Consider the following 14693-nt stretch of genomic DNA (forward strand, 5'->3'; position numbering starts at 1 on the left):
CGTTGATAGCGGGCACTTCAACTGAACACCGGCCTCGACTTTGATTGGCTGTTTGTAATAGTAAATCGGAAGCGATCCCATTACATAAGTTCCGGTTTACTCAGAACCATCGGCGCCAGTTTTTTAAAATTGAAAGCTTTCAAAAACACAGATCTTGGTGTTTTGAATGCTTTTATAAGCGCAGAGGAGGGATTTGGGGGTTTTATAGACCCCAGATCTCTCCATAAAGAGTACCTGTCACGTGCCTATTACTGTCACAAAGGAGGTTTTCATCCCTTGTGACAGCAATAAAAGTGATCAAAAAAAAAATGAAACAGTGTAAAAATAAAAAAAACTAATAATTAAAAAAAAAAAAAAAAAAAGTGAAGTTCCCTCGTCCTCGCGCGCAAAGGCATACACACCTGTTGGTCCCACACGCATGCAAAACAGTGATCGTCCCACACATGTGAGGTATCACCGCCAATGTCAGATCATGGTGACACTCGGACGAATCACGTCTCAGGGTCTGATGAGGAAGCCGTCGCTGCTCACTCAGAATGGCTGCCGTTACCCCCATCAGACCCTGGAACAAGAGTGGAATATTGCGGCGGGAGGGGGGGGGGGGTGGTGGTACAAATTTAGATGAGGGGGGAGCCCGATTTTAGTCTTGCCTAAGGCAGCTCAAAATCAAAAACAGACTGCAGGCCAGAGTGATGTGCTTTTTTACTTTGTTACAAATAAGTAGCAATGATGTTTTTTTCAAAGCTGAAGAAGAAAAAAAAAAAACAATACGGCGGGTGCGGCTCCCTTTGATTCCAGTGTACTGGGGGGAGGATGGGCCCCCATTAAGCCGGCACCCGGGGTCGTTGGGTAAGCCGTAAGCCTGCCTGGAGCGGTAATCCTTTGTTGGTATTTCATGTTTTAGATACACTTGGATTACATGCAATAGAAGTGAGCACATAACTTTGGTGAGTGAATAAAATGAAGAGGGCTGAAATATTTGTTGTGTAAATGTTAGAAGGAAGATAGGAATTCTGTGCTGCATCCCATTTTGCTGATTCACCATCAGCTGCGAATGACTCACCGCTTCAGTGCAAACCATTACGGTTATCTCAGTGTGCATCGGGCCGGATCACCGGCAGAAGGAGCCGATACGGCAATGTCACCGGTATGCATGGCCTTGTGACATTAGACAAGATCTACCATACATATCCACAGATGTATCAATAGGCAGTACAGTGGAACCGTGGATTACGAGCATAATCCGTTCCAGGAGAATGCTTGTAATCCAAAGCGAGTTTCCCCATAGAACTCAATGGAAACGAAGATAATTCGTTCCGCATTGACTTCTATTGCATGCAATACCGCATGTGGCCAGAGGTGGGGGCGCCAGAGAGCCTCGGAAATACTCGGGGACAGCTCGGCTGAACTTGGAAAGGCTCGGAAACACTTGGGAACTGAGTATTTCCGAGTGATTCCGAGTATTTCCGAACGGCTTCCGAAACGTTCCGAGTGTCACCGGCGCCCCCCGCACCTCTGGTCAAACGCGGTACTGCACACCACATTAGCTTGAATTCTGCTCATTTTGCGAGACAACGCTTGCAATCCGAATCAGAATTAAAAAAAAAAGTTGCTCGTCTTTCAAAACGCTCGTTAACCACGTTACTCGTAAACCGAGGTTCCACTGTACATGGTTTCCTCACTATATTTTTATCCCACTCATGGAGGTCAGGTGTGCATTGTAAAGGACTTTCCCAGAAACAATTAATAAGACTGGGGGCTGGTCCAAATACTTTCACGTTATTGGCTGTGGGGCTTTGTTTAATCTAATCCTTCACTTTAAAGCAGCTGAATACATTCAGGTGCATCGATACAAATGAGTTCAATGTCTTACAGGTTTCATTGTCAATCGAAAGTAAGCTACAGCCTGAATAGAAAAGCCTGTCCTCTACCAGCATGCTTCATTGAAGGACCTTTGTGCTCTGTGGGGAAGCGGTGGTCTCTCAGCATAGATCTGCCACGCCCCCCTGTGGAGTTAGAGCTTTTCTAAATTGCAAGAGCTATGGGGGTTTAGTTCAGTAGGGGGCGTGGCAGGCTGCTACAGAGAGACCTACAAATGCCAAGGGTCCTTCTTTGCAGCCACCAAGCTTTTTGACGCAGCATGTTGGCGGCTTTAACCCCTTGGCGACCAGCCGCCTTCATGATACTGCGGTAGGTCGGCTCGTTCCCGTGAATCGGCTTAGCTGCACGTCAGTCCGTTCTGCAGCTATAGCAGGCGCGCACGTGCGTGTGTATGTGCTCGCTGCGCGGCGGGTGAGCTGATGCGCGTGGCCGGGCGGCCGCGATGACCGCCGGCCACCCGCCATCGCTCCACAGAGAGCCAGAACGGGGGATCTATCAATGTTAACAAACAAATCCCTGTTCTGACCGGGAAGTACAGAGTGATTGTCTGTTCCTAGTGATTAGGAACAGCAATCTCACCGTACTCCCAGTCAGTCCCCCCCCACAGTTAGAAACACCTCCCAGGGAACACATTTAACCCCTTGATCGCCCCCTAGTGTTCAACCCCTTCCATGCCAGTGTCATTTATACAGTAATCAGTGCATTTTTATAGCACTGATCGCTGTATAAATGTCAATGGTCCCAAAAAAAGTGTCAAAAGTGTCCGTCGCAATGTCGCAGTTCCGCTAAAAATCGCTGATCGCCGCCATTACGAGTAAAAAATAATAATAAAATGCCATACATCTATCCCCTATTTTGTGGACGCTATAACTTTTGCGCAAACCAATCAATATACGCTTATTGCGATTTTTTTTACCGAAAATATGTAGAAGAATACATATTGGCCTAAACTGATGAAGAATTTTATTTTTTGGATATTTATTATAGCAAAAAGTAAAAAATATTGTTTTTTTTTCAAAATTGTCTGTTTTTTTGTTTATAGCGCAAAAAATAAAAACCGTAGAGGTGATCAAATGCCACCAAAAGAAAGCTATACTTGTGGGGAAAAAAAGGACGTGCATTTTGTTTGGGTACAGCGTCGCACGACTGCGCAATTGTCAGTTAAAGCGACGCAGCGCCGTATCGCAAAAAAATGGACTGGTCATTAAGGGGGAAAATCTTCCGGTCCTTATACTGCAGACACTGGAGCTCGGCATATTAGAACACAGAGTGCACCAGGTGATTATAATGGACAAGACCCTCCCAATTCAGAATCAGTCTGCACAGGACAATTATTATAGGTCACCTCCCTGCCCTTGGCCTATGACGGAACAGTTAAGGAGCAGCAACAGGCTGCTAAGGTCATCCTTCTGCTCTGTCTGCCTGTAAGCATATTTGCACATGCACACACCTGACTGATCCCAGTTGCTGCCCTTCCCTCTTACAGTCTGAATGCTGTCCAGGTGATTATAATGAAATTAAATAAAATTTTGGTATACTGGTTGCATTAGAAAAATATAATGAATGATCTATTACTGCATCTGTTGGTGTTTTGTTTTTTTAATATCTGCCTGGAGTTCAACTTAAGATGTTAACTTTGCAGCACTGCGCGCCCCCGAGTGAATAAAAAATGCAGACCGCTCACCTCTCTGACATTGCGGTCTTCACGCTATTCGTCCTCGCGAATCCAGACATGGAGTCGTCCCGGGGAGATGCGGTCAGGGCGCTGGGAGAATTATTGCTGCTGAGGGAGATGTCGATCGATTCACAGCTGGTGTGAAGGCTGCTGATGGACTGGAATCCCAAACCGTCCTTGCTGACGGCGGAGGAGCTGCTGGCGTTGGTGCCCCAGGTTAAGCTGTTGGAGGGTGCGGAATAGGCAGAGCCGGGGCTGGAGGCGAGGGGAGACGGGTTTAGATCCATGCCTTTCCCGTACAGAGGGCTGCTGCCCCCGCTGCTCAGAATGCCGCTGCCGGACGGCGAGTCTGGGTGAGAGGAGACGCTCATGGTGGCGTGGGGGTTGGAAATGATCACCGAGTTTTTCATGTTCTCCGAAGTTGTGACCGGGCCTGGTTTATTGGGCTTCCCTCCAAAAAGCCTGGAAATGGGAAAATTAGAATTAGGATGCTAAAGAGACCCTGTCACCTAGAGAGAGGGCGCTACACAGCTTCATGAAAATATCAGTAACCTCATACCTCCCAACATTTTGAGATGGGAATGAGGGACACCTACTAGCAAATGTATGTAGGCATCGGACACACCCCCTGCCACACCTCCTTAAAGGAGAATTAACCCAAAAAAAAAAAAGTTAATTAAATCCACAAGGGCTTTTTTTTACCACTACTATTCCTTTATATTGGCTTTTCAAATTTACGAATGCAGCAATTTAGAATTTGGATGAAAGGTTTAGCACTGGGAAACACTTTTTAAAAGATAAAAAGTGCATTTTATATACAACTTCAGAGATCAGACCAAAATGAGGGACAAATGAGGAAAGAGGGACAGAGGGGACATTGCTCCAAATCAAGGACAGTTGGGAGCTATGAGTAACCTGCTTCAGTATTCCTCTCCGTTCTGATGCAAGCAGTGCATCCTAGGTAATGCCCACATGTGATGCCGAGCTGAATAATCTTTTGGCTAAGATCTAGTGTAGTATCTGTTCTCAGTAGGGGTGCTGTATTGCTATTCTGGTCTTTTGGCATTAATGGCTGGCTGTATAGTGTCCCTGCTGGTATGATGGGGGGGCTCTGAAGGGTAGTACCAACTAAAAACAGAAACCTGGGCATCCATGGGATGTGGGGCACGGGAGTAATTGCCCTGGGAAGACTGGAGTTGCCCAGTGTCTCTTGACTTGAATGGTTCTACGGAGGCCTGACCATAGGCTGAGAAGGCATAGAATCTGCTCTGTCTGTGTCCCCCCTGGGAGTTGGTTGCCCCAGGGGTGCTCATATCAACACTTGGGTTTGGGAATCCCACTGTGTGAAAAGGCACATGGCCAAGTTTCTTTACACTGCTCCTCTATGGGATAGGCCTTTTGGCTAAGTCCGGGCCAATTTTTGCTACCAGGACACAAAGCCTATTTATACAATTTATTTTTTCTCACTGTTTGTCACTTTGCACTTTTGTCTGTTTCTTTTCTCACTTGGATGGAGGGTGTGGGTCCTTGGGGATGGATGTGGTGGGGCCATCAGGTTCCTTCCTCCTTTGAACTGGGGGGGGGGGTTTCTTTCAGGGAAGCCCCTCACCCATAGCTCCCAACTGTCCCTGATTTCGAGGGACTGTCCCTGATTTGGAGCAATGTCCTTCTGTCCCTCTTTCCTCCTCATTTGTCCCTCATTTTGGTGTGATCTATATAGTTGTATATAAAATGCACTTTATATCTTTCAAAAAGTGTTTCCCAGTGCTAATCCTTTCATCCAGTTTCTAAAATTGCTGCATGTGTACATTTTAAAAGCCAATATCAAGGAATAGCAGTGGTAAACCAAAAAAAGAAAAAAAAGTTCTTGTGCATTTAATTAACCTTTTTTTTCCTTTAGGACTTTTTCTGACGCCCTGCCAGCGCACCGCTCCAGCGTGAAAGCCCTCGGCCTTTCACACTGGAGTGAATGGAGCAGCTGTTTTAGGGCGGTTTGCAGGCGCTATTTTAATGCTATAGCGCCTGCAAAACGCTCCAGTGTGAAAAGGGTCTTAAGGAGGTGTGGTCGGGGGCGTGTCCTATGCCTACATACATTTGTTAGTAGGTGTCCCTCATTCCTATCTCAAAATGTTGGGAGGCATGCCTCACCTAGTACTTGTTAGTCGGGTTCGGCTGACCATGAGGAGAGGGATCTGCCGGGCCTTTTGGCTAGGTGGACCAAGGTGAGCCCTGCCCCTGTCAGGAGCCCTGTGCCCGGGGGGGTCAGGGTAGAGTCCTACTCCTTCAGGGGGGTGGACTAGAGACACACCCTTTGGTGCAGTTTTTTTGTGTGTTTTTTGCATGAACTTTTTTTTTTTACACTTAGGTGTCTTGTTTTTGCGCACACCGCAAATTCAAAAAAATAAAAAGGGGCGGGCAAAAGAGAACTAGGCAGGGGAGGAAACAGCTAAATTAGACCTGATGCCAGGAAATTAAGTGGGATCTATCTGACTTGCTGTAGATTCTAATTTATACTGTGAGAAGCTCACAGTATGCAGTGAAATCAGAGTAACCAGTTTCATTATAGGAGAGAAGCCTGTACAATTGTGCAAGACTGAAGGGAACGGTGGGGTTCAGCTATAAAGATTTGAATTGATAAAAGTTTCCAGTACTTTACAATATATCTATCTAATGGAATGTGCGTACAATAAGTTGCAGTTCCAATAAGAAAGGGGGGACTGCATGGCTAAAGGTTTATCTATGGCTGCACCACATCCCCGAAATAACATTGAAGGAAAGAAAAAATAGATAGAATGGGATTTTAAAGGTGCTATTTGAGTCCACAAGCAAATTTAATATAAAAACAATAATGTTTTATTTGTAAATTTTATTTGTAAAAAAAAAATAGTTTTTTTTAAGGTCAAAAACCGTAAACAGATTCCATATATATGACAAGAATTTCGACCATAGTTTGCTATATAGTTTGATTCCAGATGCAATAATATCTTCTACATGTCTCGCCAAAATGACTTCTTCAGGAAGTGTTTAAAGCGAAGTTCCACCCAAAAATGGAACTTCCGCTTTAAGTGACGGTGACCCCCTGACATGCCACATTTTGGCATGTCATTTTTTTTGGGGGGGAGGGGGCGGTTACGTCTCCCCCCTCCCTCCCTGGAATCTTCTGGGACACGTCACAGGTCCCAGAAGATTGCCCAACCAATCACAGCGCACCGCGCGGCTCGCGCATGCGCAGTGCGTGCCCAGCCGGGCACCCGCAGTAGTGATGCCGGCGCTGTGGAGAGGAGCGGGGCTTCGTATGCCCTCATCGCTGGACCGTAGGACAGGTGAGTGTCCGATTATTAAAAGTCAGCAGCTACACTTTCTAATTTTGTTTATTCCGGCGGAACTAAGTGCGGATAACATACCAGAGCTCCCAAAGAGCCGGGGGGGGGGGGGGGGGCGCAACGAGTCACCCAACAGCTCAAGGACACAAGCCCAAATCCCCCACACACCCCCACGCTCTGGGCCAATTGTAGAAGGGGCACAAACAACACAGGACAAAATTGAGTTAAATTCAAATTAATGACAAAAAAATGCCTGTGAGGATAAAACGCCCTAAATTGGATGCAGTCCGAATCATCCACTGATATGAAAGTCCAAATTGGATCTATTTGGATGAAAAATGCCACTATCTCCACAAGGAGAAGCCCCCTGGGCCCTTCTTTGGCCCTTGACTCCATCTGGCTGCAACCTTTGGGAGCTTTGTTATGTTATCCGCACTTAAAAACTTCCTGAAGAAGCCATTTTGGTGAAACATGTAGAAGATATTGGTGCGTCTGGAATCAAACATAATATAGCAAGCTATGGTCGGAATATTTGTTTTATATATGTACTCTGTTTACATATTTACGTTTTTAAACCCATGTACAAATAAAACATTGTTTTTATATCACCTTAAGGCCCCTTTCACACTTGTGCGACTTTTGACATCAGAGTCACATGAAAAGTCGTACCCCATGATTCCCAATAATAACCATTCATATCTCTAGCGACTTCAAGTCTCGCCGACTTCAAAGTAGCCCCTGTACTACTCTGGGGCGACTTTGATGCGAGTTGAGGTCCATAGACCTCAAGTTTACACAGGCATCCCCTGAAATCGCAGAAAAATCACGGCAAAGTCACAGCAGTGTGAAATAGGCCTAAATAGCACCTTTAAAATGTCATCCGATCTATATTTTCTTTCCTACAGTTCCAATAGGCCTACTATGAATTGGGCATGCGGCATCATACCTGCGTAAAGTGGGTGAAGATACATCGGGGTACTTATTTCCTGTCTGGCGGGTACCACCAGGCGCTCCTTGTGATGCTGGGTTTAATTTCACAGAATTGCAGGATGCCACACTTTCATTGTCCGAGGAGATCCCCTTCTCGCGGTCGGTCTGGTTTATAAATCCCGGCACAGAGTTTCCAAGGGTCACTTTCCCGGCCTCCCTCATTTTGGGGACAGGCAGCCCAGCGGACTTGCTGCTGATGTTGGAGTCGATGCTGCTGGTGCTCGATCGGTTCCCAGCACCACTGCGGGATTTACTGGGCCGGGGCAAGCTGCGATATTGAAGGTTGGTCCTGGCACTAAGCTGTAAGTAGCCATCGTCTTGGTGCTGCGAGCCATCTACGCTGGCCTTGCGGTTCGCCGAACTGCCGATAAGCCGGGTGGATTTTGGCATTTTCCCTAAAGTGGCAGAGCCGCTGGTGATGGTGACGCCGCTGGCAGTTATGATAGGCATGCCAACGACCGTGCTCCCTGGTTTCTTAAAACCAAACGTGTTGGTGTTTGTGATAGACCTTGAGGTATTGCTCGGAGGTTTCTTGGTCTCATCTCCACTGCTGCGGCCGGCGTCCGATGGGGAGCGCTTTACCTGCGCAGACTTTGGAGAAAGCCGGCCTTTCTCAGAGACCTTTGCATCGTCGGTTTTCCCGGTGCCTATGAATTTAAAGAAAGGTAGAAAAGATTATTGATTGCTATAGGCAGGAAGCGCGGTCCTTCCTCCAGACATTTTTAAAGGACCCATCCATGAACTATTTCTCACCTGTCCCGGGTGTCTTTAGTGTCCCCGATGGTTTGGTCCGAGGTGCCGTTATCCCCACCTGGGCCGTCATCCCCCTCCGCCAGGACCCAGTCTGTGAGATGACCGTGTTCTTCCTCCCCGATGTGCTTTTGTCAGACTCATCCGAAAGGTCTGAGGGGTTTTTTCTCCATTTACAACCAGACTCCATCTTCACTCCGCTATCTGAACCGCCATCCGACTTCTTCCGATCATCGCCAGACCACAGCGGATTGCGGTCAATGTGCAGATGCTTCTCTGCATCCGTCTGCAGGGAAGATGAAGGTACAAGGTTCAGACATGACAATCCTTTACATATTCCCTAATACAACATTTATATATATATATATATATATATATGTTATACAGTATATGTGATCTGACTGATGATCAAGTCTCTCTCTCTCTCCTTTATATATGTGATCTGACTGATGATTGGGGCTCTCTCTCCCCGTTATATATGTGATCTGACTGATGATCGACGCTCTCTCCTTTATATATGTGATCTGACTGATGATCGGGGCTCTCTCTCTCTCCTTTATATATGTGATCTGACTGATGATCGGGGCTCTCTCTCTCCTTTACATATGTGATCTGACTGATGATCGGGGCTCTCTCTCTCCTTTATATATGTGATCTGACTGATGATCGGGGCTCTCTCTCTCTCCTTTATATATGTGATCTGACTGATGATCGGGGCTCTCTCTCTCCTTTATATATGGGATCTGACTGATGATCGGGGCGCTCTCTCTCTCCTTTATATATGTGATCTGACTGATGATCGGGGCTCTCTCTCTCCTTTATATATGTGATCTGACTGATGATTGGGGCTCTCTCTCCCCGTTATATATGTGATCTGACTGATGATCGACGCTCTCTCTCTCTCCTTTATATATGTGATCTGACTGATGATCGGCGCTCTCTCTCTCCTTTATATATGGGATCTGACTGATGATCGGGGCTCTCTCTCTCCTTTATATATGTGATCTGACTGATGATCGACGCTCTCTCTCTCTCCTTTATATATGTGATCTGACTGATGATCGGGGCTCTCTCTCTCTCCTTTATATATGTGATCTGACTGATGATCGGGGCTCTCTCTCTCTCCTTTATATATGTGATCTGACTGATGATCGGGGCTCTCTCTCTCCTTTACATATGTGATCTGACTGATGATCGACGCTCTCTCTCTCTCCTTTACATATGTGATCTGACTGATGATCGACGCTCTCTCTCTCTCCTTTATATATGTGATCTGACTGATGATCGGGGCTCTCTCTCTCCTTTACATATGTGATCTGACTGATGATCGGGGCTCTCTCTCTCCTTTACATATGTGATCTGACTGATGATCGACGCTCTCTCTCTCTCCTTTATATATGTGATCTGACTGATGATCGGGGCTCTCTCTCTCTCCTTTATATATGTGATCTGACTGATGATCGGGGCTCTCTCTCTCCTTTACATATGTGATCTGACTGATGATCGGGGCTCTCTCTCTCCTTTACATATGTGATCTGACTGATGATCGACGCTCTCTCTCTCTCCTTTATATATGTGATCTGACTGATGATCGGGGCTCTCTCTCTCCTTTACATATGTGATCTGACTGATGATCGTGGCTCTCTCTCCTTTATATATGTGATCTGACTGATGATCGGCGCTCTCTCTCTCCTTTATATATGTGATCTGACTGATGATCGGCGCTCTCTCTCCTTTATATATGTGATCTGACTGATGATCGGGGCTCTCTCTCTCCTTTATATATGTGATCTGACTGATGATCGGGGCTCTCTCTCTCCTTTACATATGTGATCTGACTGATGATCGGGACTCTCTCTCTCCTTTATATATGTGATCTGACTGATGATCGGGGCTCTCTCTCTCCTTTATATATGTGATCTGACTGATGATCAGCGCTCTCTCTCTCCTTTATATATGTGATCTGACTGATGATCGGCGCTCTCTCTCTCCTTTATATATGTGATCTGACTGATGATCGGCGCTCTCTCTCTCCTTTATATATGTGATCTGACTGATGATCGATGCTCGCTCTCTCTCCTTTATATATGTGATCTGACTGATGATCGGGACTCTCTCTCCTTTATATATGTGATCTGACTGATGATCGGGGCTCTCTCTCTCCTTTATATATGTGATCTGACTGATGATCGGGACCCTCTCTCCTTTATATATGTGATCTGACTGATGATCGGGACCCTCTCTCCTTTATATATGTGATCTGACTGATGATCGGGGCTCTCTCTCTCCTTTATATATGTTATCTGACTGATGATCGGGGGTCTCTCTCTCCTTTATATATGTTATCTGACTGATGATCGGGGCTCTCTCTCTCCTTTATATATGTGATCTGACTGATGATCGGGGCTCTCTCTCTCCTTTATATATGTGATCTGACTGATGATCGGGGCTCTCTCTCTCCTTTATATATGTTATCTGACTGATGATCGGGGGTCTCTCTCCTTTATATATGGGATCTGACTGATGATCGGGGCTCTCTCTCCTTTATATATGTGATCTGACTGATGATCGGGGGTCTCTCTCTCCCCTATATATGTGATCTGACTGATGATCGGGGGTCTCTCTCTCCCCTATATATATAATCTGACTGATGATCGGGTCTCTCTCTCCCCTATATATGTGATCTGACTGATGATCGGGTCTCTCTCTCCCCTATATATGTGATCTGACTGATGATCGGGGCTCTCTCTCCTTTATATATGTGATCTGACTGATGATCGGGGGTCTCTCTCTCCCCTATATATGTGATCTGACTGATGATCGGGGGTCTCTCTCTCCCCTATATATATAATCTGACTGATGATCGGGTCTCTCTCTCCCCTATATATGTGATCTGACTGATGATCGGGGCTCTCTCTCTCCTTTACATATGTGATCTGACTGATGATCGGGACTCTCTCTCTCCTTTATATATGTGATCTGACTGATGATCGGGGCTCTCTCTCTCCTTTATATATGTGATCTGACTGATGATCAGCGCTCTCTCTCTCCTTTATATATGTGATCTGACTGATGATCGGCGCTCTCTCTCTCCTTTATATATGTGATCTGACTGATGATCGGCGCTCTCTCTCTCCTTTATATATGTGATCTGACTGATGATCGATGCTCGCTCTCTCTCCTTTATATATGTGATCTGACTGATGATCGGGACTCTCTCTCCTTTATATATGTGATCTGACTGATGATCGGGGCTCTCTCTCTCCTTTATATATGTGATCTGACTGATGATCGGGACCCTCTCTCCTTTATATATGTGATCTGACTGATGATCGGGACCCTCTCTCCTTTATATATGTGATCTGACTGATGATCGGGGCTCTCTCTCTCCTTTATATATGTTATCTGACTGATGATCGGGGGTCTCTCTCTCCTTTATATATGTTATCTGACTGATGATCGGGGCTCTCTCTCTCCTTTATATATGTGATCTGACTGATGATCGGGGCTCTCTCTCTCCTTTATATATGTGATCTGACTGATGATCGGGACCCTCTCTCCTTTATATATGTTATCTGACTGATGATCGGGGCTCGCTCTCTCCTTTATATATGTGATCTGACTGATGATCGGGGCTCTCTCTCTCCTTTATATATGTTATCTGACTGATGATCGGGGGTCTCTCTCCTTTATATATGGGATCTGACTGATGATCGGGGCTCTCTCTCCTTTATATATGTGATCTGACTGATGATCGGGGGTCTCTCTCTCCCCTATATATGTGATCTGACTGATGATCGGGGGTCTCTCTCTCCCCTATATATATAATCTGACTGATGATCGGGTCTCTCTCTCCCCTATATATGTGATCTGACTGATGATCGGGTCTCTCTCTCCCCTATATATGTGATCTGACTGATGATCGGGGCTCGCTCTCCTTTATATGTGTGATCTGACTGATGATCGGGGATCTGGAACATGTGTGCTGACTGTTGGGACATTAAGGGTTCTGTATGTCATGTGGAAATAGCTTTAATTACAATGAGTTGTTAACTCATTATTTTCAGATAACTACAAAATCTTCTCTCTTATAGATATGTGATTTGTGTAGTATATCAACTGAAGTGCCTGAAAAGTCCCAGAATTTTTCTCACATGTTGTTTGCCTTTTATTTCATAAGTAATCCCAGAACCTGTGTCAGATCCTACTATCCGAGTACTGGTGTCCTATTGTTGTTCCATATGTTTTGGATACCATCAGGTGTTTATGAGATCCTTATCATTCAACAGATGGTAGGTGGTCGGGTACCGTACCTGCACGTCCAGGTTCTTCCTCGACGATGCTGGCGTGTTGGCATAGGAGCTGATGGAGGAGCTGGTGTTGATGTCATCGGTGCTGAGGTTGTCGATGGTATCGCTGATGCCGCTGCTCACCGAGCTGCTGTCGTCCCAGCTGTAAAGAGACACAAGAAGCCTTTTTATAAGCCAACCGCGTATAAAAAAAAAATGCCAAAACAAACTGCAAAGCCCCAGGCTCACAGCGAATCCCAGATCTCTGCGCCGCCATCACACCTCTGTACGGCACACAGACCTCACTTGTTATGAAATAACTCACTGCGACCACACAGAACCCAACCTGGGAGGCGCCTTTGAAAAAAAAAAAAACGGTTTTACTAGAGGAAGAGAAACCGGGAAATTTCCAAACAGGCAAAGTTTGTAAAATGCCCACCTGAACTCCGCCACATTTTATAGATGAACACTTACATTTAAACGACCACGAAATAGCAGTTACCTCATTTTCCTAAACCGGTTCATGCAAAAGTGGAGTTTGCATGAATATATTCCTGACATGAAACAATATACAGCAACAGTAACGTTTTCAGAAAAGTTCCACCCTTTATCAATAAAAAACGTTTGTGAGCTCCACCCAGTGGCTTTGCCTAGCCTGGGATGTCATCAGTCTGTTGCAGACAGGAATAAGAATTTCCTCAGTCTCCTCTCCCACAACAGTCAGACAGCGACGGGGGGGGGGGCTCATCTGTGTCAGAGATTTGAAAAACACAAGAACTGAACAGACACCAGGATTTGCCCCTGAACAAAGATGGTGCTGTACTTCTGGAGAGGAAAGCAGATGAAGGCATTGTTAGGGGGAGTCCTGGGATCTCTGTGAAAGGTAATGAATACCTGAAAGTACACTGACACATTACTGAGCATGCTGCATGAAAAACTATCTCCGATGACAGGTCCATTTTAACATGTTAAGATCAATTAAAGTTTTAGAAACGTAAAGATAATTAATTAAAGGAAGCATGTCATAACGGAAATACACAGGCTGCCACTGCTAATCCTCTTCTGAAAAAGTTCTAAAAAATAGTTCCTATCTGTCATGTTGAACGAGCATTCATGCTCAGAGGTTCTGACTTTACTGGCTACATGCAGAAGGTGCCCAATACGAAGATGCCAAACTGTGCCCCCCCCCCCCATTTCCCTGATGCCGACACTCTGATCGTCTTCTACAGATAGGATTTATTTACACTGGAACAGTTGCAGGAAAAAAAATTTGGCCAGCTGGTACTCTTAGAGTGCCAGTACCTGGTGCAAACCGCACCCACCTAAGTAGGGCACTGGTACAGACAATGGACCTCAACCCCTGTGACATCACTGCTCCTCTGCTCTGGCTCCTCCTGTGAGGTGGGGCAGTCCCCTGGCAGCAAGAGGGGTCAGTAAAGAAAGAGGTGAGGGGATGCTCTCAGCTTGGTTGAATGTACTTTAAAGGCTGCTGCCCCCACCCCTAACACATAACGACAATGCGTCCATGGCAGCTTCCCCTACTGCCCCCCCCCCCCCCCCGTCCCAGCCTGGTTATAAGTTTGGAATGGAACACGTGAAGGGCCTCTCAGCTCGGTAAATGTACTCTAAAGGCTGCTGCCCCCACCCCTAACACATAATGACACTGCACCCGGGGCAGATTCCCCTACTGCCCCCCCCCCAGTCCCAACCTGGTTATAAGTTTGGAATGAAAGAGGTGAAGGGGGGGCCTCTCAGCTCAGTAAATGTACTCTAAAAGCTGCTGCC

At 46.1% G+C, this 14693-nt stretch overlaps 1 protein-coding gene across 8 annotated transcripts in view; it reads right to left on the reverse strand.

Annotated features, from left to right (window-relative positions):
* Positions 1-14693, reverse strand: part of NAV2 (neuron navigator 2) — a 634885-nt gene that overhangs the window by 70044 nt on the left and 550148 nt on the right. For all 8 annotated transcript variants that reach the window (XM_073604037.1, XM_073604035.1, XM_073604040.1 and 5 more), the window contains 4 exons: positions 12933-13071; positions 8623-8905; positions 7826-8516; positions 3566-4018 (listed from right to left, as the gene is read on the reverse strand). In XM_073604037.1, coding sequence (XP_073460138.1) covers positions 3566-4018; positions 7826-8516; positions 8623-8905; positions 12933-13071 — 1566 coding nt within the window. The remainder of the gene's footprint in view (positions 1-3565; positions 4019-7825; positions 8517-8622; positions 8906-12932; positions 13072-14693) is intronic.

The sequence above is a fragment of the Aquarana catesbeiana genome, linkage group LG11, assembly GCF_042186555.1.
Source record: "Aquarana catesbeiana isolate 2022-GZ linkage group LG11, ASM4218655v1, whole genome shotgun sequence".
Classification (NCBI taxonomy): Eukaryota; Metazoa; Chordata; class Amphibia; order Anura; family Ranidae; genus Aquarana; species Aquarana catesbeiana.